Genomic DNA, 27579 nt, shown 5'->3' with positions numbered 1-27579 from the left:
GCATATCCAAGCCGATCAACAAGAGTTACATGTAATGTTTTTCATTGATACGATAATTCCCCATTTGCTTCATCATTAGCTGAATATGCCATTGCCCTCATTTTGAAACAAGTTATTTTAGTAATTTTTTGATTTTTTAATTAAAGTATAAAGTAAAAAAAATTGGTTTTGAAATTGCTTTTTAATTTTTTACAAAAAGAGATACAGAAAGTAGAGAGAAAATAATTTTTTTGACTTTTTAATATAGATTGTTGATTTTTTAATTTTTAAAATAATTTTTTGACTTTTAAACTAAAACAATGTCTAATATTCCGCACAAGGTTTTAAAAACCAGACCAAACCGGCCGGTTCAACCGATTGAACCGTCGACCAGTCGGGGTTCTAGTTCGGATACACCCAATAAACCGTTCGAAATAAAAAAAACCGGCCTATTTCATGAGAACCGGGAAAATCAGCGGTAGAACCACTGAACCGGTCGATCTGAGGGCAGTTCACCGAGTCAATAAGATTGAATTTTTGTTTTTTTTTGTACTTTCTTTGCTTTCTTTCTTTCTTATTATATATATATATATATATTATATAAGAAAATTTTAATTAGAAGCTCTCTTTTAAAGGTCTTCTGTTGTGAGGAATCTTTTAAGGGTCTTCTCTTGTGAGGAATCTTATTGAGGGTTTGAAATTATTGTGAAAGCCTCTACTTATTTATAAGAAAAAAAATTCTTCCAAAACAACTCAAGAAATTTATGTGGGATTCAATCAAATTTATTAGAGGGAAACTTAAAATTTTAATATCCTTCCAAAATTTTTGCTATTAAGGGAATATTAAATATTTGATTTCTTCTTTCAAAATTAAAATTAATAATATTTTAAAATATATTTTTATATTTTTTAGGAAAAAAAAGTATTAGGAGAAATATTTAAGATTATTTAATTTTTTAATTTATAATTTTATTACTTATATTTTTATTTAAATATAATTTTAATATATTTATGATATCACTGTTTGATTCTAATTCAACTCGTCCACCTAATTTCTTTTCTGATTCACTCACCGGTCCGATTTTTAAAACATTGATTCCTCACAAGTCCCAAACTAGTAATGTCGTGTTTCAGACAGCCATGCGATGAAACCAAAGAATGAAACAAAAACATCACTCTTGCGGTCTGGCCCTTTCATGACAGTGCAGAAGAATATCCCACAAATGTTCCACAAATATTCCAATTCATGCATTGTTTTCATAAAATCCTAAGTATATAAATTCTACACATAGTTTTCATCAAATTTGTACGTCTATAGTATCTCACATGAAAAACGTGCAAGCGTGGTAACAATGGCTTCCCGGGACATAGAAGCCATGCAGATTGAAGGCAAGAAGATAGATGATAATGATTATGATGACAAAAAGGACACAGATAAAGAGAAGATACTTACTCAAGCCTTGCCATTTCACAAGCTTTTGAGCTATGCAGATCCATTGGATTGGACTTTGATGGCTCTGGGCACACTAGGGTCCATTGTCCATGGAATGGCACTACCCATGGGTTATTTGCTACTTGGAAAAGCCCTTGATGCGTTTGGAAACAACATCCATGACTCCAAAGCCATGGTTAAAGCTCTCCACAAGGTATAAACTCTGCTCAAGGCGTAAAAAAAATCTACTAGTGTTATACTAATGGAGCAATCAAAAGGCTTGTTTGGTGCGACTTTTCTTTAAGTCGAAGTTGATAATTGAAAAGTATAAGTTAAAAACATATCTTCTCCAATTTCCATAATCAACTTATTTTAATTTATTTAAAATGTTTTTCTTTTATAAGTTATAAGTAGAAGTTGCATCAAATTCTCTTACACTAACTCTCAAAATAAATTAAGAACACTAACTATAGGCAGCTTCTACAAGCTGTACCAAACATTCTCAAAGTACTTTTAAAGTAACTTCTCATGGCGATGTTTGTTGTTTGTTCAGGTTATTCCATTTGTGTGGTATATGGCCATTGCCACATTTCCTGCTGGAGTATTAGGTACCTTACTATACAGTACCCTCTCCTGCTGAAATTTATATATATATATACATGTGTATGTAGGATTTTATTTTTCTTTGTAGTTCTTTTTGCGTACATGGGTGTAGTAAAGTTGATACAACACTTCCAAGTACGCAGAAAACGATCACACCCCTCGTGAGTGAAGTGACCGTTTTTTGCGCAAAGGACGGATGTATGAAGAGACTATTGCTTAAACAGTGTTAAGGGGATACAAAAAGCATTATAATTGTTTTCTATGCTATACATACTGCCCCTGCCCCTATAATCATTGTCTTGTGACTTTAAGGCTTTTCTTTTAGTTCTGGCATCAAAACCATCCAAAGACTTCAACCACCCCCCCCCCCCCCCCCCCCCCCCCCCCCCCCCGATTTTGTATATGTGATTTTATGTTAAAAGTTGTTTGGAATGATTTAAACAAGTACACTTAGGGATGTTCAAGGATCGGGTTTGGGGTAAGTTTATAAAAATCTGCCCCGCCCTATTTCATATCAGGGGCGAGATAAATCGGAAGTGACGAAAGCAGGGCAGGTGCAGGGCGGGATGCAGGTTAATTTTGTAAGTTGAAAAATGAAAATATTAATAAAAATTATAGATAATTTAGCATATTATGAATAATAATTTATAGTTAATGAGAATTATATTATATAAGACAGAAAATAACTGAATAAAAATTAATATTAATATTTTAGTATTTTAACTTTATTATGATGAAAAATAAATAAATTATATATATTATATACATATAAATATATTTAATAAATATAATTGGGGTGGGGTTCGGGTGGAACGGGGTGGAGCGGGAGAAGCAAAACTCGTCCCTACACCATTTCTTAATTGAGGTGGGAAAAATCCATGTGGGTCAAGGCAGGAGAAAATGACCATCCCTAAATGCACTTTTTACCTTTTTATGAAAAGACATATAGAAAAGTAGAAAGGTGACATGACCCAAATAAATACACTTATTTAGGGATACCAAACAAGCTTTCTTGATTTTTGTGTAATCCAAAGCCTCTCTTTATACGCAAGTATATAATTTATACCATATATTATTTTGTTCTCAAGCTTTTAAATAGAATATGATGTTAAATTTATTCTTTTGGGGTTGTATCCCTCTAATAATATAGTGATTTGATATAACTGATTTGTTACCTTTTAATCAAAATCAAAATTAATGGTAATTGAAAATTTGCTAAATTCGTGTTTTGAATTTAAAATGCAAATTGTTGGATTTATGAATAAAAAATGCAGAGTGTTGAGTAAATGAAATCCTGGTTTGGAAGAAAAAATCATCTACAACAAAAATGAAATTTGTTTGTTCAGCATGTTTTGACCCCTTTGAACATGGAATCCTAATTCGGTCCATGTTATTCATATCTGTTTTTTCAAGTTGATATAAAGGTCTAACTTAGATGACTCTCCTAAGTTCTAACTCCAACGTCTCCTACTATGCAAAATACGGATATGATAATAGCGGAAATTTTAACATTTTTGTCATTTTTCAACCAAAAAAAAAAAAAATTTGTCTCAAATTGTGTCAAGTGTTTACTATGACGCATACCAATTCTCTGAAATGTGCAGAGATTGGATGCTGGATGTATACTAGTGAAAGACAAATAGCACGGCTAAGACTGGCATTCTTGAGGGCAGCCCTTAGCCAGGAGATTGGGGCTTTTGACACGGATTTAACAACTGGGAAAATCATCACCGGAATTAGTAACCACATGAGCATCATACAGGATGCTATTGGTGAGAAGGTGAGATGTTTACACTTACATTATTACAATACTTTTGCAACCAATATATCTAATATATTGATATCTGATAGAAAAATAGTAGGCTATATAGCATTGTATTATTTGTATTCCTAATTTCACAATAATCAAATTATCACATATGATAGAACATTATAAATGGATGAACTACAATTATGGTCCCTAAAGTTTAACACTTTTTTTATTTAAGTCTTTAAAATTTCAATTTTGTCAATTAAGTCCTTAAACTATTAAATTCAAATCAATTTAGTCTCGAAGATAATAGAAAAATAAAACATAAGCCCAAAAGTTATATAAAATTATTATAAGGCCCAAATCTTAATTTATTATTAACTTAATTATTCTATGCACGTATATTTTAGAATTGATATCAGAACATGATTTTTCAATTTTGCTAATATTAATATATGAGTATTAGATACAACGATGAAGTTAAAAATGATAATATTTAACTACAAATAATTTTCGAACAAAAGAAAACTATAATCAGATTATTAAAAGAACTTAATGAAAATCTTAAGGAAAATCAACTTGAAATTATACATGAAGTTCGACATCTATTATTAGATAAAGGTAAGTAGTTAGCTCTTATAGAAAATCAACAATAAAATAATACAGATAATTATCATTATCCTCATAGGGAACCTTTTAAATTAATACCACTAAAAAACGATAAAATATATCTAAGTAATTTTAGTCTAGAAGAATTATAAATAATAAAATTAAATATAAAATAATATTAGATATAGCCGAAAAATTAAATAAAATGAATAATTGCATATTAGAAGAAATAAATAATACTTGTAGAATAGAAATAGAAACATATATAAGTAATTAGGAATAATCAGTTTGGGAAAAATATATCAATTTTAAAAATACACACACGAAGAATAATCAAGTTAACAATAAATTAAAATCCGGCCCTTATAACAATTTTGTATAACCTTTAGGCTTATATTTTATTTTTGTATTGTCTTTTTTTATTAAATTGATCCAAATTTAATATTTTAAGAACTTAATTAACAAAACTAAGGCTCCGTTTGGTAAGACTTTCTAATTATGATTTGAGAATATGAGTTGTATTTTGAGTTTGTATGTTTTGAAATTATGATTTGAGTGTAGAAAATTTGTTTGGTTATAATTTTTTAATAGAGTATTGAATTGAGTTTTGAATTAAGTGTGGAATTGAGTTTTGAAAGTTTGATTTGACATGTGAAATAAAAAAAAAATTGATTATGAGTTTTGGAAAGAGTTTTCAAAACTTAATTCAAATTGTTATAACTCATAACAAAACACATTACTTTCACACTATTGAAAATTCTGATCAATACTCATAACCAAACTTTTTTTAAAATTCAATTAAAAAAATTTATTATTAATAGAAAATAACATTAATCAATTTTTTAATTGAAAATACTACGAAGGAAATAATTTTTTTTCAAAATAAATATTCAAAAAATTTAAATCATAAATATTTAAATAATCTAAAAAATTTAATAAGTAAAAAATTAAAATAAATATTCAAAAAATTTAAATCGTAAAAATTTAAATAATTTAAATATTCAAAAAAATTAAATAATTTAAAATTTTAATATTTTAAATTTAAAAACAATTTTACATTGAAATTGTAACCAAACACATAAAACAAAACTTAATTAAGAAAATATTTTTAAAACTCATAACCAAACACATAACTCGAAACTCCATACTACTTTCACAACTCTACACTCAAATCGTAACCAAATACATAACAAAAAAATTAAAATATTTAAAAATATTTTTATAAAATAGAGTTTGAATTTATTTTTATAAAATATTTTAAAATTTAAAAAATTAAAATCATAATATTTAAAAATTAAAATATTTAAAAATATTCAAAAAATTTAAAAAATCGTAACATATTTAAATATTTAAAATATTAAAATATTGATTTGAATTGAGAATTATGTGTTAGGTTATGAGTTTTGAAAAGCAATAATTATGTTTGGAATGGAGTTTGGAGAAATGAGTATAGAATTATAATTTAAAAGTTCAAAACAAACACCACAGTCAAATCAATGAGTGGAACTATATAATTTGAGAGGCTTAGCAAACGGAACCTAAAACTTTAGAGACTCAAACGAAAAAAATGTTAAACTTTAAGTAGTATAGCTGTAATTTATATCCTTATAAAATTCTGCAATAAACTGCAAGAATCGTACCTGTAAAGAATCTTGATGCCACCTAACAAACATTCTCCCAAACAGTTGGGCCATTTTCTCTCAAGCTTCGCAACTTTCTTCTCTGGGGTCTTCCTCGCATTCATATGTTGTTGGGAAGTGTCACTTATTAGTACCTTTCTTGTTGTTCCAATGATTCTTCTTATTGGAGCCACTTATACAAAGAAAATGAATGCCATTTCGGCCACAAAGACAGTTCACCTGTCAGAAGCCACATCAATGGTAGAACAGGTATATGTCAGTCAAGTCTTTAAACTTGTAGGTGGATTTGATTTATTATGTAAGATATAAGACAAATTATTTACATATGTCTCTGATTTCTGTATCAGACAATATCCCAAATCAAAACAGTCTTTGCATTTGTGGGAGAGAGTTATGCAATGAAGTCTTTCTCCAAGTACATGGAGGAACAATTTAAATTGAGCAAGGTAGAGGCACTCATAAAGGGGGTTGGAATTGGTATGTTCCAAACTGTGACCTTCTGTTCTTGGGCGCTGATTGTATGGGTTGGAGCCGTTGTTGTCACAGCCCATAGAGCAAAAGGAGGAGATGTTATATCTGCTGTTATGAGCATTCTCTTTGGTGCTATGTAAGGGAGAAATCAACAATCTCTTTCCTCATTTTCTTTCATTCCATCAGATATTAAAAGGATTTTTTTTTTTTTTTTTTTTTTTTTGAGTTACAGATCACTCACTTATGCAGCACCAGACATGCAAATCTTCAATCAGGCAAAGGCTGCAGGGAAGGAAGTTTTTCAGGTGATCGAAAGAAAGCCCTTAATAAGTTACGATTCAATAGGAAAGACACTTGAGGTGGTTGATGGCAACATTGAAATACGTGATGTATATTTTGCTTACCCATCAAGGCCGGAGGAATTGATCCTTCGAGGGTTTACATTGTCAATTCCAGCGGGGAAGGTAGTGGCTTTCGTGGGCAGTAGTGGGTGTGGGAAGAGCACTGTCATCTCCCTAGTGGCAAGATTCTATGATCCCTCAAAAGGTTTGCAGTACATTTCCCAGCTACGAATTTTAGCATTTGAGGCAAACTAGTCATTAAATGCATATCTGCCTGACACATCAAGCATAAAATGTTCAAATATATGAAATTTGTATGTGTATGTAACAATGACAACAATTTATTATAGAAAGCAATGTTTGTAAATCTAGAAAACAAGTACCCGATGACAAATGATACAGAAATATTTATGCATCAACCTAATGAAATGTGAAATCATCCTCCAGGTGAGATTCTTGTTGACAATCACAATGTCAAAGATCTTGATCTGAAGTTCCTCAGGAAAAACATTGGAGCAGTTTCCCAGGAGCCATCACTATTTGCCGGAACCATAAAGGACAATATGAAGGTAGGAAACAAGGATGCAGATGATCGACAGATCCAGAGCGCATCAGAAATGGCAAATGCACACTCTTTCATATCCCAACTCCCAAATCAGTACTTAACAGAGGTAAGACACTCATCTCCCCAATTAACCTCCCCACTCTCAAGTGATGAAATGTCATCAATACTGGCTAATTAGAACTTAAGAAGTCATTTCTTACTATTAACCAAAGGAATGAACAACTGATTATACCCAATACAGAACCACCTACATAAAAGTCTCTGTTGATAGCTTGATATAAATTGTTGAACCCATTTCATAATATGTTAAGCTTTTGGGATTAGAGGTGATTTAACATGGAGGATTATCAGAATTCAATGTTTTCTTCTTCTTCCTCTCAATCTGTTTGGTTTTGCCATATGCTGTCAAAGCTGGAGTACCAGGGACGGGTAGGATATGTCCCTAGCCTGCACGCAGCAAGTGCTGCCAAGTGAGCACACTGCACGTGAGGGAGGGTGTGAAACTAAGTCACACATTACCCAAGTAAAAAATAATGTGCAATATATAAGCATGACAGCACCCTCACCTTAATAGCTAGCATTTGGGTTGAGTTCTTCCCAAGACCTTGTAATAGTCTCAACCTGTAGAAATGCACATGTATAACAATTATCACCTACTCAATCAATGTGCCCTCGCAATAACTTGAGGTCAGCTACATGCATCTATATTCTCCAGTCATCTATTCAATGATGTCTACAGTTGCAACATATTTTCAACTGATTGTTTGTTCATCATATTTTGAATGTAATGAATTCCAGGTAGGACAGAGGGGTGTGCAACTATCAGGTGGACAGAAACAAAGAATTGCAATAGCAAGAGCCATTCTAAAGGACCCTCCAATTCTATTGCTCGATGAGGCAACAAGTGCACTTGATTCAGAGTCAGAGAAGCTGGTTCAAGATGCCCTTGAGACGGCAATGCAAGGGAGAACGGTCATATTGATTGCACACAGGATGTCAACCATTATTAATGCAGATATGATTGTAGTTGTAGACAATGGTCAAGTTCAAGAGACAGGAACACACCGCGAGTTGTTAGATACCAGTAAATTCTACAACAACTTATTTAACATGCAGAATATCAATGTAGACGGTGACTTAAGGTTGGTGCCAACTAAAACTTCCTTTAATGAAACTTGTAGTGTTGTTGAGAAATCCAAATATTTTGATCGAGTTAAATGAATCACAACAGGGTAACAGATCCAGCTGAGCAACCCACAGATATGCAGCAACAGATTTCATCTCAAAATGTGACCAAAGAGCAACCTGAAGAACTCACAGAGCTCAGCAGACATCACAATGATCCTCCCAAGCAAGAGGAACAAAAAGGGAGACAAAAAACAGCCATATTCTTCAGAATCTGGTTTAGTTTGACGAAGAAAGAGCTTGTAAAAACCATCATAGGCTCTTTCGCAGCAGCTCTTTCTGGTATCTCAAAGCCTATATTCGGGTTCTTCATCATAACAATAGGCGTAGCATATTATGAGAAAAACACAAATAAGATAGTGGGACGGTATTCAGTAATCTTTGCTTTGGTAGGATTGCTATCATTATTCAGCCACATCTTGCAGCATTATGTCTTTGGAGTGGTTGGAGAGAAGGCCATGACAAACTTTAGACAAGCTCTATATGCAGGTATTCCACTAATCGTGATTCCATCATCATTCTACTCTAGACCTATGAAGTATAGACACTACGTAGGACACGGATACGACATAACATGACATGTGGACATAAAAATTCCAAAAAAATAGGACATGAATACAGTTCAAACACACCACACACAATATGTGTACTATTTGGGCGGTGTTTTTTTTTTTTTTATTATCATTATTATCTACGAATATATTATATTATCTAGTTATATGTGCATAATATATACAAAATTAAATAATTACTTTATACTAAGCAAATCTTGTATCTAATCTCTTACATGAAATTTTCAACTACTGAACCATAGTAGTGAAAAATCAAGCAAACTATAACAAACATATTTAATTACAACATTTTTTCCATCCTCCTAAGCCATCTGCTAATACATTTACGTATCCTTTTCATTTTCATGTAATGTTATGTGAAATTTCTATAGTATTATTCTTAAGAATTAATTTTTCAATGATATAAGATATGTGTGCCAAATTTGCGAACTTTGAAACATAATTAGCAATAAGTGTTGATCTCATGCTTGTTTTTCAGTGATAGACATGTCCAAGAAGTGATGGACATATTGCAAAATGTATGTCGAACACGTGTCCTAAACTAAGATTTTTACTTTTAATTATGGACACACACACACACACACACAAAAAAAAAAATTGAATATCAGAAACGTGTTCGAGAGTGTCTGAGGAGTGTTGATGTCAAACACGTGGCTGACACAGACATGTCACCATCTTATAAGTGTTCGCATTTCTTAGGTCTAAACAATCTAGCATATCATTCTGCATGAACTTTTCATCAGAAGTATGAAATGGGTTCAAATCTTGCAGCTGTACTGCGCAATGAATTAGCTTGGTTCGAGAAACCTGAGAACAGCACTGGCTCACTTACCTCACGGATCATCAATGACACCGCCATGGTAAAAACAATAATTGCTGATCGTATGTCTGTGATTGTCCAATGCATTTCATCCATACTAATTGCAACAATAGTTAGCATCAAAGTATGTTGGAGAATGGGTTTAGTAGCTTGGGCTGTGATGCCTTGCCACTTCATCGGAGGCCTGATTCAAGCTAAGTCTGCCAAAGGATTTTCAGGTGACAATGCTGCTGCACACTCGGAACTTGTCGCCCTTGCTTCTGAAGCCGCAGCCAACATAAAAACCATTGCATCTTTTTGTCATGAAGAGCACATACTCAAGAAAGCCAAACTGTCTCTGGAAATCCCAATGAAGAGGAGCAGAAGACAGAGTGTCAAGTATGGGATCATTCAAGGTGTATCCATTTGCTTATGGAACATTGCACATGCTGTTGCTTTGACATACACAACAGTTCTTGTCCAGAAACATCAAGCGACTTTCAGGGATGGAATAAGATCGTATCAGATTTTCTCTCTCACAGTACCTTCAATCACAGAGCTATGGACACTGATCCCCACAGTGATCTCTGCCATCACTGTACTAACTCCTGCGTTTGAAACCCTTGACAGGCAAACTGAAATTGAACCAGACACACCAGAAGACTCAAATTTTGACACAATCAAAGGGAATATGGAATTTCAAAGCGTTCATTTCAATTACCCGTCACGCCCAGAAGTAACTATACTAAACAACTTCAGTTTGCAAATTGAAGCTGGATCAAAGATTGCTCTTGTCGGGCCAAGTGGAGCCGGAAAGTCTTCTGTCTTGGCCCTTCTACTGAGATTCTATGATCCAAGAGAAGGCAGGGTACTGATTGATGGGAAGGATATAAGAGATTATAACCTGAGGAATTTAAGGAAACAAATTGGGCTTGTGCAGCAAGAACCGCTTCTTTTCAGTTGCTCGATTAAAGACAACATTTGTTATGGGAATGACAAAAGTTCTGAAGCTGAAATCATAGAGGTGTCAAGAGAAGCAAACATACATGAGTTCATCAGCAATCTACCACATGGTTACAATACAATGGTTGGGGAAAAAGGATGCCAACTTTCAGGAGGACAGAAGCAGAGAATAGCCATAGCGAGGACTTTATTAAAAAGGCCTGCAATTATGCTCTTAGATGAAGCAACAAGTGCTCTTGATGCAGAGTCTGAAAGAGCTGTGGTGGGTGCTTTGGAATCGATAAAAGACAATGATGGCTTATTGGCGAGAACCACACAGGTGACCGTTGCACACAGACTTTCCACGGTTATAAACTCAGACACCATAGTTGTCATGGATAAAGGTAAGGTCGTGGAAATTGGTACCCACTCAACGCTAGTAGCAGCATCTGAGGGAGTTTATTCAAGATTCTACCGCCTCCAGAGCTTCAATGAGAATTAGATATGTATACACACGCAACTGCACAACATAGTGTATACATAAGTAGGTTGTATACACTATGTTTTTGTCGTTTTCTTTTCTCCTCATTTCTTGGTGATGCAACCATAATTAATACATCATCAACTTTCTTAAGAATCAAGGGGATGATCCCTTATCATACAGTATTTCACTTCCTGGATAAATGTAATACAAATGAAATTAATACAGGGAATCAACCTACTTATCAAATAACAATGAGACCAAATCCAAAAGTCTATCAATGCAGTCTCTTCAGTGTGTGTACAGCCTTTTTATTATTAGATCTTGTCATTCAACATCTATCAAGCACGGGTTAGATCTTGTCATTCAACATCTATGAAGCACGGGTACGAGTACTGGTATAATACAGGTACGTGATAAAATTCAAAAAAAATAGGGTTAGGGTACGGGGACGGCTTGGTACGCTTGTAAAAAAAAATTATTTTTAATTTAAAGTAATGCAAAAATTAATTAAATGGTTTAATTTGTTAAGGTACAACCTACAATTAATATTTAATGCCAAAAGTAAATGTATAAATCAAAATTAAATGTCAATATATTAAATAACTTTACAAACCATAATTTAATTTTAAAATCATACTAAGTATAAAACAAAAAATAAAAAAGAAGTCTAGTGAAAGGAGTTTTATCTCTATAGTAGAAGAAAATATTATTTCAAGTGAATTATGGTACGGCTTGGGTATATGTTAGGTACGTCTGAATACGCCAAAAAATTAAGAAAAAAAAAATTGGGTACGTATTTTATATATTCGGTACGTATATAGAAATACCATACGAGGTATCATACAACGATAAGTACCTGGTACGGGTACAGCATGTTTTCATGAGTTACCATTTTAAGAGAAGCATTATTCCACGACAATAAACATTTAGTAGAGGCTATGTTTGGATTATATGTTTGGATAAAAATTTGGAAAGAAAAAGAAAAACAAAAACAAATGAGTACAATGTAAATAAAATATAACAACATTTTCACCTACCTTTTTTCTCTTTCTTTTCAAATACCTTCCAAATCCATAATCCAAACACAGCCGTGGAACATTTTAATGGCCAAAAAAGACAGTAAATTGGTCTCATAGTAATTGATTTCTATTCATTTAATGTACATGATCTGTTAGGCCTTGCGCAAAAATTAAAGAGTAAACATTAAAAAATGTTGCTGTACACATGTTAAACTAAATGTCGTGATAAAGAACCATTAAGCAGAAATCTTAATATTGTGTTTCAAAACAAAATTACACCAAGCAAGCAGCAGGGTTAGGCTTCTTCTTTGCCAGCCACCGGAGTCCCACTTTTGGAGAGAAGGAGGTCTTTCATTTCTCTGTAACCCCTGAGCTCCTCCAAGGCATCTGAAGTCTTCCGAGCCAAAAAGAACCCAGAAGCTGCACCAACTTCTCCCTCGAGTTCAGTCTTTGAGGAACGAGATGAGTAACAGCTTGAATCTTGGCGCAGTGGTGGTGCTGTCCTCAACATATGAACAAGGGCACCAACAGCTGCATCTTGTGATTTTCTACCCATTGAGAATGCTTGTGTGGTGAACTCTGAACCTTTTTTCCCATCAACATTCTGACTGTACAAGATGAAAGAGGAAAATGTGTGCTGTGTAAGTCAAAGGAAACTACAAAAAAACAACGAAGATGGATGGAAAATGGTGGAAGTTATATCTAGATGGTCCTAACAATATCTACAGTGGGTTGGCTTAAACCAGTTGTAACAAAAGAAAGACTTTTGATTTAATTTCAATATAGTCTAGATGCGTCCTCAAGTTTTGAGATAGTCGGATCACCATTCAAAATATTAATGATCAGTTATATTGATTTAAAAAGAAAAAAGTAAAACAATGTCAAGGAACATTCTGATCATCATCATTCAAGGAAAGTGCACCTGAAAGTTTTGGAAAAACAATGAATAGAGTTGTTACCAACTTGCCACTACAAGGCAAGTAAAGGATTGGCATACTGCAATCATTAAAGTCTTTCTCAGCAAACCCAACTTCAAGGTTTTCTATGCACACCAGTAGCACCAAAATTAACGAATGCCAGAACTAGGCAAAACATGGGACATGGGGAATAAGATGTTAAAACGAGTCTACACTGGTTTTCTCCATTTTTATATGGAATTAGACTTGGTTGTGTTTGGGACCAGACTTGTGGAGACAACGAATTTTTATGATTTTTGCATTCCTTTTTCCTTCCACACAATATGGACATAGGCTAACAAAACAAACTAAGCCTTGTGTCCCAATCAAGTGGGGCCAGCTACATGAATCATTTTCCGTCATTCTGTTCTATGAAGAGCTATATGTTCAGTTAAATTAAATAAATTCATATATTTTTTCACTACCTCATCCTATGTCAACTTAGGTCTTCCCCTTACCCTAACATCTCCATTTATGGTGATCATATCACTCTTTCTTACTATTACATGTAGAGGTTTTCATTGCACATAACCAAAATCATCTTAACTTGTTCTCTCTCAACTTATCTTCAATAGGTGCACCCCAAGGGTTTGGCTTAGTGGGAAGGGAGGCAGCTAACTGGCTTACCACCCAAGAGATCAGCAAGGTCAAATCCCACGAAGGCCAAACATCCCAAACACTGGGGCCATTGGAGGTTTGACAGGTCGTTAACCTTAGGACCCTGGGACTAGTCAAAGTATGCATAAGCTGCCCCAAACACCCGGTCATCAAAAAAGAAGAAAAATAAAGGGGAAAAAAGAAAGCCCCTCAACTTCAATAGGTGTTTGTTGCTCTTACTATTTCGATAATATATTCGTTTCTACTTCTATTCTTTCTAGTCTTACGATACATCTATGTAAGTATTCTCATCTTAGCTACATTCATTTTAAGGAGAATATCCAATAAGTGAAAAGTAAAAAAATAATTTCAAACTCATGAAAATAAAAGCGATTTATGCACTAAATTTTTGCAAATGAGCATTGTACTTTCATGAGTTTGTAATTATTTTCCCTATCATTTTTTTGATATTTTCCCTTCATTTTATACACATGTTGCTTCTTAGTTGTCCAACACTCTTGTCCCTTAAAGCATTGTTTCCATTATAGTATAAATTTTTCCTTTCAATTTTGTTAGTATTTGTTGATCATATAATATGTCAGATGCAATCCTATAATTGACAATTGAGTCAACCATCTTTGATTCTATGAATCATATCATCTCCAATATCACCATCCTTGTTAATAATCGAACCCAAGTAACGAAATTATTCACAATTTGTTATCCTGATTTTCAATCTTCACTCTCCATTATTTAGAACATTTTGATGGAAAGAAGAAAATGTGTACCGTAAGTAAAAGAAAACTTCAAAAAAACAACAAAGATGGAAACGTTAAGAAGCTTATAAAAAATGGTCGAAGGTAATCTGAAGCTTAGTAGCAGGAATCGTTACAGTAGGTGACGATTTTCTGGAAGAAACGCGATTTTGTGTTTCCGAATCAGAATCATGTAAGAAACGCGATTCTTTAGAGAGAAAATCACGATTCTTTTGGGAGAGAAACGTGATTCTATCCAAGATGGGATCAATGATGAAAATCAAACAACTCCCGAAGCAACAAAAAAAATCTGAAGTAGATTTGGGCATAGATCTAAAGATATGGATCTGATAAAAGGAAAAAAAAAAAAAAAAGAATATGATTTTTATTATAATCAGATATGGGCTAGAAGAAGAACAACAACAACAACGACGGCATACCTTTCGAAAAAAGATGAAGCGAAACAGACCAAGAGAGGTCGAAGGAACGAATCAGCCCAGTCTTCAAAGACAGAGAAGACGACACAGCTGTCCCACTTATTTGCTGTATTTATCATTCTTTTTTTAATTATATATTTTATTTTGAGCCTATAGTTGGTCTTAGCTTACAAATTCAAAAAATATTGGATACTAATTATATTACAATCAAAGCCAATTAAAAAACAGGCATACTACATAAAAAATATAAAAATAAATAAAATAAAGAACTTTAATATATTTGAATAAATCCGCAAAAAATATATATTATACATGTCAATTAAAAATAAAAATAAAATAATATAGATAAATTAAAAATATAATTTATAAAAATAATACATACACGCTCCTAATCTACGACTCCGGTAAATGGTCACGTTCTCCCGCTCCCGCTTCGTGCAACTAAGATCTGAAGCTCTTATTTTTTTATTATTAAAAAAGAGGGGAAAGAAATGAAATGTAATGGTGAGGTGACAATATCTAGATGGCCCTAACAATATCTAAAGTGGGTTGGCTTAAACCAGTTGAAGTAGCAAAAGAAAGACTTCTGATTTCATTTCGATATAATCTACATGCGTCCTCAAGTTCAAATGAACTTTGGGATCATCTAGAACACCATTCAGAATATTACTAATTAGTTATACTGATTTAAAGAGAAAAAAGAAAAACAATGTCAAGGAACATTCTAATCGTCATCATTCAAGGAAAGTGCACCTGAAAATTTTGGGAAAACAATTATCTCTGCTTAGTATTCCAAAACAAAGATTCTAACAGTGTCACTTGTGAGCTTGCTACTCCATTATCAATCTTCGTTGTTGCCAACTTGCCACCACGAGGCAATGAAGAATTGGCATACTGTGATAATCAAGCCTTTCCCAGCAAACCCAAATTCAATCTTTTCCATGCACACCAGTAGCAACAAAATTAATGAAAGGCAGACCTAATTTTATGCTTTATTTTCCTTGATCCAAGGAATAGGCAAAGAAGAGATGAAGAAAAAGTAGGGATCAATGCAAGAAACTTAACCAAAAAAAAAAAAGAAGGAACAATGCAAGGAGTTTCCACTACTAATTGACTAATTAAACAAAAAGCCAAATGATAATAACAGTCTAAAATGCTATTGGAACTCCCCTCAAGCACATGCAGAGACATCACATGCCAAGCTTGCTTATGTACCACAATTCACACGTACAATATTTTAGTCAACATGTCCATCAATAGGTTTCTACAATGATTACAAGTTCAGCAAATATATTTTCCTTCGGAAAATGCATATCCACTTCATTATGCTTCACCGTATCTTGCACCAGGCAATTTGTAATCCTATGTATGATAGTACAATAAAAAAAACTTGGGATGTTTTTATGACTTTCAAAGGTAATATATAGTTTGCCCAAAAGGAAGGAGATGTCATGCTTAAATTATGTCATTGTATGTCATAAAATACAGCTATCTACAGTAAATAAAAGCTGCACAACATTAACAGAGTTTTTGAAAACTTCAATAGTTTGGCAAGGCAAGGAATTATTTTTAAGAGCACCCATTTCATGTACAATTAGCTACTATGGTTAAACTTCTAGAAGAAAAGAAATCAATTGCCATCTCGAGAGAGCAGATTGACTAACACGAGGGGGAAGGACCAGCGCCTTGCTAACGGAGTTCACGAGGAACAGACTTCAATTAGTGAAGCAAGACATCAAACATCAAACCATATCTTACTGAATAATCTAAAAAAACCGAATGAGGTATAGATAGATTATATTATATCACAAGTCTTGTCGCGAGACGAAGGGACGGAAGGAGCCGGTTCCTTTGCTTGCTTACTCAAGAAGCATTAGACTTTAGATCCGCTGCTTAGGAGTGAGAATTTGCGACACGACACGATAACACGACTCAAACCATACACAAAATTAGCAGGTTAAGGTTGACAATTTCCTGACACAACCGAATAACATGAATATTAAATAGGCCTGGTTAGTGTCAAATCTATATAACACAAAATTGACACGGATAACCCGTATAATGAAGAATTAGTTACACATTTAATATTATTTCCACTAAAAAATATCATGACATTTTTTAATCTCTTACGTAATTACAACCAATTTATTAAAAAGTATGTAAAATACGATTTTAAGTTTAATATAGGTTTTGTTTTTGTTTTTAATTGAACTTAATATATTTTTTGTCTATTATTTGAGTTAATCTAGTAAAAAAATATAATAATAAAATATAATTTTCATAAATTAAGAAAATGAAATTAAGTTTAAATCAAATATTTTCATTTAATAGAGATTAGTTTCACTAAATTTAACCTGTGAAGAAATGTTTAAATTTTTTTCATACATTTGACATTTTTATGTAAAGGGCATTTACACAAATCCTAATTTATGAACTTATACTCTATTAAGTCCTAACTAAGATTTTTTACACCTTCAAGTGCCATTAAATTTTTAATAGTTGGAATTGCCCTTTAAACAATGATTTTTCGACATTTATAATTATCTATAAAGGAACATGATGATTTGACATTTTATTTTAATTTTCATAACTTTAAAACATCAATTTTCAAATTAAGAAAACTAAAAAAAAAAATTACGTGCAAAAAAAAAAAAAACTAATCAGTTTGTTTGGTTTTATAACTCAGGATTCACTTTTAGAAAATTAAAATTTATTGTTTTTCGTGTCTTTTTGTTTTTACTGATTTTTTTTAATATTTTAAGCAATTTTTTTAATTTTTAGATACACCTAACATATATACACTTAAAAAGTATAATATTTGTGGGAAAAAAAAAATCTTTAAGAAATTCAATAAATACCAAAAAAAAAAAAAAACAAAAATTCAGTACATTTTTCTTATTCTTGTGTATTTATGAATTTTTTAAAATATTTTTTTATAAATAATTTACTTTTTACGTGCATCTAAGTAAGGTGTATCTAAAAAAGTAAAAAAATTGCTTAAAATTTCAAAAATATTCACTAAAAACAAAAGAATACGAAAAGCAAAAAACTTAATTTGCATAAAATTGAATTCATAAAATTGAAGCTAAACACCGTGAATGTTTTTTTTTTTGAAAAAAATGAAAAAAACTGAATTATTTTTCTATGCAAACTGAAAATTTTGTGTCTATAAAGGAGCATGATGATGAAACATTAATGTGCAAAATTTAAAATTAAAAAAAAAAATTCATAAAAATGAAAAAAAACTGATAATGTTCTCGGTTTTATTCGATAGTTGAATCAAACTAATAAGTAGAAGGACAAAAACGTTTAATCTCATGCTCTGTTTTTTTTCATCAGTTAGTGAAACAATTATCTAAAACATTACTATGCAAGGACCTAAGCTAGCATAACATTTGTAAATAGGACTTTTCAGTAATTAAATCTTTATTTAATAGTGAAATTTTTTAACATAACACATTAACACGACGAGAATCAAACACGACACGATAACACGAAATAATAAACGGGTCGGGTTAATGTTAAGGTAATTTTGACACGAACCCGAGATGACACGGTACAACACCCACAACTACCGCTGATGGACTCTAGCGAACAAAGAGAAACAAACCATTACCAGTTACTAGCTGAAAAACAAATAGAACACTCTTTCCTACTTCAAACAAGTAGTACGGTACAGATACGGACTATAGCTCCAGCCTATTAATCCGTACAGAGTAACGATTTAGGGATTTCAAACACTCTAATGAACTATAACTAGCTAAGTAGTGTAATACTAAAACACTAGGTGACTCTTGGCTGCCTTCAGTGATAGACGCAATTACTTTGACTACTCCATTCCTATGAAAGGAGCCAATAAAGAGTAGGGGGAGGGATGGATTTGAGAATACCAATCACCTTGCTTGGTTGGGTTTTTTTGAAAAAGTCACTTGAAAACTGTTCTTTGAAAAAAAATGGTTGTTTGGTTTCCAAAAAAATACATCATTACCATTTCAAATTTCCCTCCAAATTAATCATTGAAACAAATAAAAAAACACAAAAAAATCACATCAAAACATTCTCTTATTTTTTTAAATATATATATATATATATATATATACATACATACATATATGCATACATGATTGGACCTATGGTTACATTATGTGGCATGTACCCATTTATGGGTATATATCTTACCATTAAATGTATCACTTTTTATAAAATTTTCACTCATTGCAACCATAGAAAACATAATTTTTTTTCCTAATTTGGCATTAAAAAATTTATTTCGTATAATCAAATTTGAATAAATGTTATGCACAAAATGAAATCATAAATTTGTATTCGCAAAATCGTACGCTGGACAAATTTATGTAAAAAATTTCAATCTTCAACTTCATATATAAATTCAACTTCACTAATTTTCATATATAAGGACACCCTATTTTTGCTTTTTTCTTCATGTTAAAGCACAAATATGCTGCATGTTTGACTGCCAATCTTAACTCAAGCCATAAAGCTTTTAATTTTGGCATCGCCATATCAGAGGCTCTGATAAATGCAAGAAAATGAGATCCAGAATAATATCCTTTTAAATAAATCACAACTAATGAAGACATGGAGATTATAATATAAAAAATGTGCACGAAGTATATATTATCAAAAAATATTAGATATATGATTTAGATTATAATAACTGTATTTATTAACCTTTACATAAGCAAGAAAGCTTCAATTTAAACAGTTATTAGCAACAAATTATCCTACACCCACATATACATGAATGAATCCTACACATACATCAACAATGGAGACCTAAAAACAATTGTGAGAGTTTTCAAAAAATGGGATCTTCAAGCATTTTTCTACTTATAAAAGTTCTGTTTGTGTACTTTAAAAGACCAGAGGTGAAATCAGAGTTCACATAATTAGAGTCCACATAGTAGTCCAAGCAAACTAAGGAACTACCACATAATTAAACATTGATTTGTTTTATATGTCCAAGCAAACTAAGGAACTACCACATGGCATTAAAAAGCTGAACATTTTCAACAGAATAAAGGTTTAAGGGATCTTCAACTTTTTCAGCCACCTAGGAAAAAAATGCACTGGTACATGAAGGATATAATGAGAACATCAATCAGAAAGGTGTTTGTAAAGAACAAAAGTCAACATAACATAGAATACCACCGCATTATGCATGACAATTTATACAAGTCCATAACTTCCTTTCAAAGCTGAACATAACTTCCTTACATAACCATAGTTGACAAATGAAATACACGGATTAAAAATAAAAATAAAAAGTAGGCGCCGATTTTTAGTGTTTTAGCTACATACGCTCACATACAACAACTTGGATGCTGACCAAAACGAAATTGCATCAGTACAAAGTCCATCATCCCTAAGCAAGCTTACAAACCCAATGCAGCTGCATGTTGGGTAGCATCAACATGAACATTTTCCTCGTTGCTTTATCGCGGAAACTCTCACACGCCTTCACGTATTGGTCGGGAGTGATTTCGTCCATTGTTGCCAAACATTGGATACATACTGCAATGGAGTTTTGTTTTTTCTCAACCTGGCTCGCTTCAGCCAAAAAAGAATTTTTTGCTCGCCAAAACAAAATGGCTGAAGCGAGCCAGGCTGAGAAAAAACAAAACTCCATTGCAGCATGTATCCAATGTTTGGCAACAATGGACGAAATCACTCCCGACCAATACGTGAAGGCGTGCGAGAATTTCCGCGATAAAGCAACGAGGAAAATGTTCATGTTGATGCTACCCAACATGCAGCTGCATTGGGTTCGTAAGCTTGCTTAGGGATGATGGACTTTGTACTGATGCAATTTCGTTTTGGTTAGCATCCAAGTTGTTGTATGTGAGCGTATGTAGCTAAAACACTAAAAATCGGCGCCTACTTTTTTTTTTTTTTTTTAATCCGTGTATTTCATTTGTCAACTATGGTTATGTAAGGAAGTTATGTTCAGCTTTGAAAGGAAGTTATGGACTTGTATAAATTGTCATGCATAATGCGGTGGTATTCTATGTTATGTTGACTTTTGTTCTTTACAAACACCTTTTTGATTGATGTTCTCATTATATCCTTCATGTACCAGTGCATTTTTTTCCTAGGTAGCTGAAAAAGTTGAAGATCCCTTAAACCTTTATTCTGTTGAAAATGTTCAGCTTTTTAATGCCATGTGGTAGTTCCTTAGTTTGCTTGGACATATAAAACAAATCAATGTTTAATTATGTGGCAGTTCCTTAGTTTGCTTGGACTACTATGTGGACTCTAATTATGTGAACTCTGATTTCACCTCTGGTCTTTTAAAGTACACAAACAGAACTTTTATAAGTAGAAAAAATGGTTGAAGATCCCATTTTTTGAAACCTCTCACAATTGTTTGTAGGTCTCCATTATTGATGTATGTGTAGATTCATTCATGTATATGTGGGTGCAGGATAATTTGTTGCTAATAACTGTTTAAATTGAAGCTTTCTTGCTTATGTAAAGGTTAATAAATACAGTTATTATAATCTACATCATATATCTAATATTTTTTGATAATATATACTTCGTGCACATTTTTTATATTATAATCTCCATGTCTTCATTAGTTGTGATTTATTTAAAAGGATATTATTCTGGATCTCATTTTCCTGCATTTATCAGAGCCTCTGATATGGCGATGCCAAAATTAAAAGCTTTATGGCTTGAGTTAAGATTGGCAGTCAAACATGCAGCATATTTGTGCTTTTAACATGAAGGAGAAAAGCAAAAATAGAGTGTCCTTATATATGAAAATTAGTGAAGTTGAATTTATATAAGAAGTTGAAGATTGAAATTTTTTACATAAATTTGTCCAGCGTACGATTTTGCGAATACAAATTTATGATTTCATTTTGTGCATAACATTTATTCAAATTTGATTATACGAAATAAATTTTTTAATGCCAAATTGGGAAAAAAAAAATTACGCTTTCTATGGTTGCAATGAGTGGAAATTTTATAAAAAGTGATACAGTTAATGGTAAGATATATACCCATAAATGGGTACATGCCACATAATGTAACCATAGGTCGAATCATGTATACATATATGTATGTATGTATATATATATATATATTTAAAAAAATGAGAGAATGTTTTGATGTGATTTTTTTGTGTTTTTTTATTTGTTTCAATGATTAATTTGGAGGAAAATTTTGAAATGGTAATGATGTATTTTTTTGGAAACCAAACAACCATTTTTTTTCAAAAAACTATTTTCAAGTGACTTTTTCAAAAAAAATTTCAAAAAAACCCAACCAAGCAAGGTGAATGTCTCTAGCGCTGATACATAAAGCAGCCGGGAGAATCACTAGCGCTATTTAGCCCTTTGTTTCGCCAACAAAGAAGTCATCCTTAGATTGTATTCTAGTTTTCCGGCCTTAAGCAACCCAGTCTTCCTCCCTTTACCTTAAAACGCGGCATCAAGGACATTGCTACTACGACTACAAAAAATTGGAAAACTGACTGACAAAAGGCAAATGGGTTCTGCATTCTAAATTACATCAACAAAATAAATAGTTTAAGTTAAACACCACATGTGGTTATCATAATACTATTTATCGTCTTGCCACTTTCATGAAATTAAGCAAGTGATTTTTAATGGAGTGTTTCATGTTGACCCACAGATATGTTAACACTCAAAATATGTTATATGTACAAAGATTGCAGGGAAAATTCACGGTAAAAATTTGAGGTAGCTCCCAAGAGCTGCAATTTTTCTGTCATTTACCAGTTGTGGATAGCTTTTAGCTCTTCTGCAAAAGGTCACTTGAGATTGCCAATGATTCTTCTCGCAATTCACTTTAACATTTACTGCTAAATATTCAAATAATTCTCAAGAACTGATTGGCAAAAAAGTTAAGTTGATGAAACTTGAGTCATTTGATTACTGTTAATTTTATTAAGATTGAAGGTTCAAGTTAGCTTGTTGAACCTTTTATCAGGCATTGTAAGGTCCTCTCGATGATGAACAACCAAAACTTCTAAAAATTTTCATTTTCTCCCTTCTAATTTTATTCAATCTTTTAGAAAAGCAAATTACAAGCACTATATAGACTAGATCAGCAATCCTCATTCCCACCCTTTAAAAAGTTTTGAGCTTGCCTACATTAAGTTCTAATAGACTTTTACAATTCTTCATTTTCCATCATCTTTTCTTCCCTACTGTCAATATTGTACTCCATTTTCTTTTTCAGAAATTTATCATTGTACTTTCCGGTGAACTGTGACTACACAACAGACAGATGGGCTCCACAAACCAAATGGTATAAATAGAATGGTATCATGGATTTTTGTTAAATTTGTCCCTCCTTTTACAATATTGACCAATATAGCTCCTTTACCTAGATCACATGACTAAGCAAGAATCACATGTATAACTAAAGCTTTCCTGCCGGTGCACATGTTCCTCACTGAAGATATGTTCAGCATTTACCCCTGGAACTATGTCATATATGTACACAGATTGAAGAGAAAAACTATTTGAAATATATATATATATAAGCGCAAAAATTAAGATCCCAAGAACTGTTACTTTGCCCCATTTCTGTTTTGCATAGTTAGTGCTTGGAAAGGTCTCTTCAAGACCCAAAGGTTATTTCAATAGTTTTTATAGAACTTCAGTACTTAAGGTTCAAATTGTGGTCTGAAACCTACTGAAAGAAAATGACATATTCATTGTATCCTAGTTAATTTATGATTGGCCTTAGTTTTTACATTAGATGGATGCTTGGTATAACTACTTCAAATTACGAGGCACTGTAAAAGGGGTGTTTAATTGAAGAATAGATGAAAAATATGATTAAGCATTGCTGAGTTCGATCCAATATCTTTCAATTCCTTCTACCTTAAGCTACCAAACTACTATGGATATAAACTCCTTGAGCCCCATTCTAGCTGCCCTAATGAAAGCTTTGAGAATGCCTAAATTTTCGTTTTGAAAAACTTTTAGTATTCTCCTTCTCACTTCAAGATTGAACTTTCTTTTCTTGCATAAGTTCATTATTGTACTTTGTTCTGTTATTCACTTTCTACAACCCAAATACAGATCGTAGATGCCACCAAACCACCAGATCCAATTGAATAGAAAGCAAATAAAAGCTCTTTCCTACAACAACTCTTTCGTACCGCTACAAGTTCAAAAATTACAGAAAAAATCATGCAGTTAAATTTAGGTAGTGTAGCTTCTGATCATTGACGAAACACCTATACTTGGATAGGTCATAGGTCACAATGCAATGAGAGAGCAAGATAGTCACACTTTAATTAGGACTCTGACAACAAATTTCCTGCCTACGTTAGGACAGTAAGAATGGAGATAAAACAGAAGTACCTGGCGAGGGAATCTGACGTATCAACATCATCAACAATAAAAGGGCATGAGAAGTCACAATCATCCAAATCATCCTGGAAAGATAATCTACTAGAGCTTCTTGAAAATCCAATGCGTGGAGAGCCACTTGAAGATAGCAAACCTGAGAAACGACCTGAATCATCTTTGCTATCTCTTAACACCTACAAAATATGTCAATGGACCTCAGCAGAAGGCACAAAAATACGAGTAAAACTACAAAATTCGGTTTTTGGAACAAAAAAATAGCCGGATCAGAATGCAAGGACTACCTTTTGGCTAGAAAATTGGTTTGCCGTCCCAGAATTCAAATCCAAAGCTCTTGATGAGTCTGATTTCTTTGGCAACCGTATTCCAGACGGGGAATCCTGTAATGATAGATCGGGCTTTGTGCATCTGGGAGAAAAAGGTGGGAGTGAATGTCTATTTGGATCAGACAAATTGGGTGAAAGGTATCTAGGGCTTCTGCCCATCATTGGGTGTGGGATACTAACAGGGGCAGTCTCTGAACGCAGACGGGTTTGCATAGGATTACCACCAGAAAGATATGGTGGGGGTGATGGAGAAGGAGATTGTGAGAATGGAGGTGAAAGCTGGTGCTCATCAAAACTGGTTGTCTTATGATGAGTTGGCAACCTATAGTTTTGAATCCGATGACCATATGTATCAGGAGGGGATGAAGAATAATCATGTGGCATAGTTGATGTGCGATGCAAGGGTGGAGATCCTCCACTGAGGGGTTGCATTAAAGGAGACATCCTATGGAGGCCACTTGTCCAGCTTTGAGGACGTTGAAATGGTGTTGAAGAAGGTGATCGTCCCCCTCTTGATGGAAAGGATGTAGCACTGAAACCCTTCTCTGAAGAGGGTAAAGACCTAAAAGGATCGGTGGCAGGGCTACCAACATAGTCTGTAATAATCTGTGGTGGGAATGAGGTAGAAGTCTCAAGGTTGAAATTGGACAAACTCTCACGATAAGTCACAGATATGGAAAGGCGACCTTGTGGGGCATCTACAGGAGGGAAACTATACTGCTTCATCACTTCCTCCTCTGCCCTCAAAAATGGAGCACTAAATGAAGAAAGCTTGTAGTTCATACCAAAATCAGAAGCTTGACTTGGTGAGCATAGCTTTCGAAATGCCCGATATGCAGGAAGAAGCCTCATCATTGAATAAAGGGAACGCAAAAGTATGATTGATTTCTTATATGTTTTCTTGTAAGAGGCTGAAAAGTCGCCAACTTGAGGAAACGCTGTCCTGATATACTCATATTGAACAACCCATCTTTCTATGACAGTCTCAAAACAATTCCCCGATCCCAACAAAGAGGTTGGATTGTGCTCAGATGAATAATCAGGCACTTCTTGAACAAGTAATACGTCTATTATCATCGGTTCCGTTAAATTTTTTTGCCAGAAACTCAAATTATCTAAAGCAGGAGGACGATCTCCAAGATATAAGCTGAACCATCTGTCGAGTTTCTTCACAGGAGTGCCTGACAACAGATCACGACTGCGACCATATGGACGAATCGAAGGAACCCTAGAGTCCAATATGATATGCAAGCTTTTCAAAAGAAACTGATTAACTATTTGTTCGAATCTTCCATTTTCAGCCTGAACATTACCCTGCAAATCCATGTTTCTCTCTGCCCACAAAATATATTTATACAGATTTCCTATCCTCCATCTTACAAACCACTTTGCACCCGTCAAATCTTTCACAAAAAGAAGGTAAATTCTAAGGCTTATTCATAGATGTATATACACAAATCATCTACCACAGAGAAGCTCACTATCTACATAAAACCTGAAACGAATTCACATACACCTTCAGAAATTCACCAAAAGAGTTGTTCTTGTTGATTGCACACATAGATTCGTGCAGATTTAGAATCACAAAGATTTAAAGAAATAAGTATATGCATATAATACCATGAATTACTTAAAGAATAACTGAAAAGGTCAATAAAGTGAGCAGATCTAGCTGATTGAGTTGAAGTGATTCGGAAGAATCGGGATGATGATATAGTGATGGTGATGATGGTGATGGTGATGGTGACGATGACGATGATTGCAAGTAATACAAACTATCACACAGATTAAGGTATTAAAACTATTCAATTAGTGAAATTAATCAAAATCGGAATGATCGCTTTAGAGATCGATAGATTAACTGATCAGAGAACTCAAAGAAGGAAACTTACACGAAAGAAGAGATCTGTGCCTGCCACCGGAAGAGACAGAGAGAGGATCGAACACGAGAATGATTGCGTAGAGTAGAGAGCTGTTTCAGTGAAGGGACTATCTAAATTTTAATCAGGGTTCGGCTTATCAAGTTCAGATAATGGAATTTGTCACAATTTGATGGACCTTTAATCATAATATTTTTATTTTTAAAAATATATTTATCATTATTTTTTTAAAATAAAGGTAATAAAATAAAATAAAAAATTTAAATTATTAAATTAATTAATTAATTAATTAATTTTTTTTGATAATAACTTACAAAATCAACGATCCAAATTATTAAAATACAACTATAATAAATTTTATCGATCCCAGGCTCAAATTTGACTCAACTTTAAATAAGTTCAGTCCTTTTAATTAAGAATAATGTTACATATATTAATTAATGTACTAACTAATATATCAATTAATGATGTGGTATAACTTAACAAGTTTTTGATATTTATAATTTGTATAATAAGTATGGTCAATAATAATAGAGTAATGTTAGGGATATCAAATTTTCTATCAAACAAATGACCAAATGTCTCACATAGATGTGGGATTCACAATTTTACTGACCCATATTTATGTGAAACATTTAATTATTTATTTAGTAAAAAATTTGAAATCTATAACATTTTTCATAATAATATCATAACTAATATTTTTACACTAATTAATATATTAATTAATACATATAACACACCATTTAATTAATCCATTACTCTGTTAGTAATTAATGGGGTTTGCGTTGATAGGTTTGTTTTATTTCTAGGCGCAACCATCACATGATTTTTTTTTGCCTTTTCTATAACAGAAAATATTT

The 27579-nt window shown here is 32.9% G+C and overlaps 2 protein-coding genes across 3 annotated transcripts; one reads left to right on the top strand and one right to left on the bottom strand.

Annotated features, from left to right (window-relative positions):
* The first annotated feature begins 1286 nt into the window (after positions 1–1286).
* Positions 1287–11650, top strand: LOC114313868 (ABC transporter B family member 19-like). Its single transcript, XM_028260293.2, has 10 exons — positions 1287–1625; positions 1965–2019; positions 3619–3794; positions 6059–6262; positions 6361–6620; positions 6717–7030; positions 7273–7496; positions 8189–8532; positions 8622–9064; positions 9919–11650. Exons 1-10 carry the CDS (start codon positions 1332–1334, stop codon positions 11388–11390), a joined length of 3786 nt encoding a protein of 1261 aa, XP_028116094.2. The 5' UTR covers positions 1287–1331; the 3' UTR covers positions 11391–11650.
* Positions 11651–12487: 837 nt separating this feature from the next.
* ATG13 (Autophagy-related protein 13) lies at positions 12488–26904 on the bottom strand. Of its 2 annotated transcripts, XR_014339200.1 has the most exons (5): positions 26729–26880; positions 24795–26331; positions 24505–24686; positions 15890–16070; positions 12488–12999 (listed from the first exon to the last, which is right to left on the bottom strand). XR_014339200.1 is itself a non-coding variant. In XM_028260289.2 (4 exons), the coding sequence occupies exons 2-4, from the start codon at positions 26160–26162 to the stop codon at positions 12687–12689; spliced, it is 1863 nt and encodes a 620-aa protein (XP_028116090.1). In that variant the 5' UTR covers positions 26163–26331; positions 26729–26904; the 3' UTR covers positions 12488–12686. The 2 variants fall into 2 exon arrangements, 1 of the variants encoding a protein (XP_028116090.1); XM_028260289.2 differs by lacking the exon at positions 15890–16070 and having other exon boundaries at positions 26729–26904.
* Between the last annotated feature and the right edge of the window lie 675 nt (positions 26905–27579).

The sequence above is a fragment of the Camellia sinensis genome, chromosome 1, assembly GCF_055761805.1.
Source record: "Camellia sinensis isolate YWXY chromosome 1, ASM5576180v1, whole genome shotgun sequence".
Lineage (NCBI taxonomy): Eukaryota > Viridiplantae > Streptophyta > Magnoliopsida > Ericales > Theaceae > Camellia > Camellia sinensis.
The sequence above is the reverse complement of the archived record's forward strand: the minus strand, read 5'-3'. Positions and strand labels throughout refer to the sequence as shown.

Coding starts and splice junctions, on each gene's coding strand:
- ATG13 (XM_028260289.2), bottom strand. CDS start 26,162: ATGGATTTGCAGGGTAATGTTCAGGCTGAAAATGGAAGATTCGAACAA. Junction 24,687..24,794: donor ACCAATTTTCTAGCCAAAAG/GTAGTCCTTGCA, acceptor CATATTTTGTAG/GTGTTAAGAGATAGCAAAGA. Junction 13,000..24,504: donor ACGTCAGATTCCCTCGCCAG/GTACTTCTGTTT, acceptor CATCTTGTACAG/TCAGAATGTTGATGGGAAAA.
- LOC114313868 (XM_028260293.2), top strand. CDS start 1,332: ATGGCTTCCCGGGACATAGAAGCCATGCAGATTGAAGGCAAGAAGATA. Junction 6,621..6,716: donor AGCATTCTCTTTGGTGCTAT/GTAAGGGAGAAA, acceptor TTTGAGTTACAG/ATCACTCACTTATGCAGCAC. Junction 9,065..9,918: donor TAGACAAGCTCTATATGCAG/GTATTCCACTAA, acceptor CAAATCTTGCAG/CTGTACTGCGCAATGAATTA.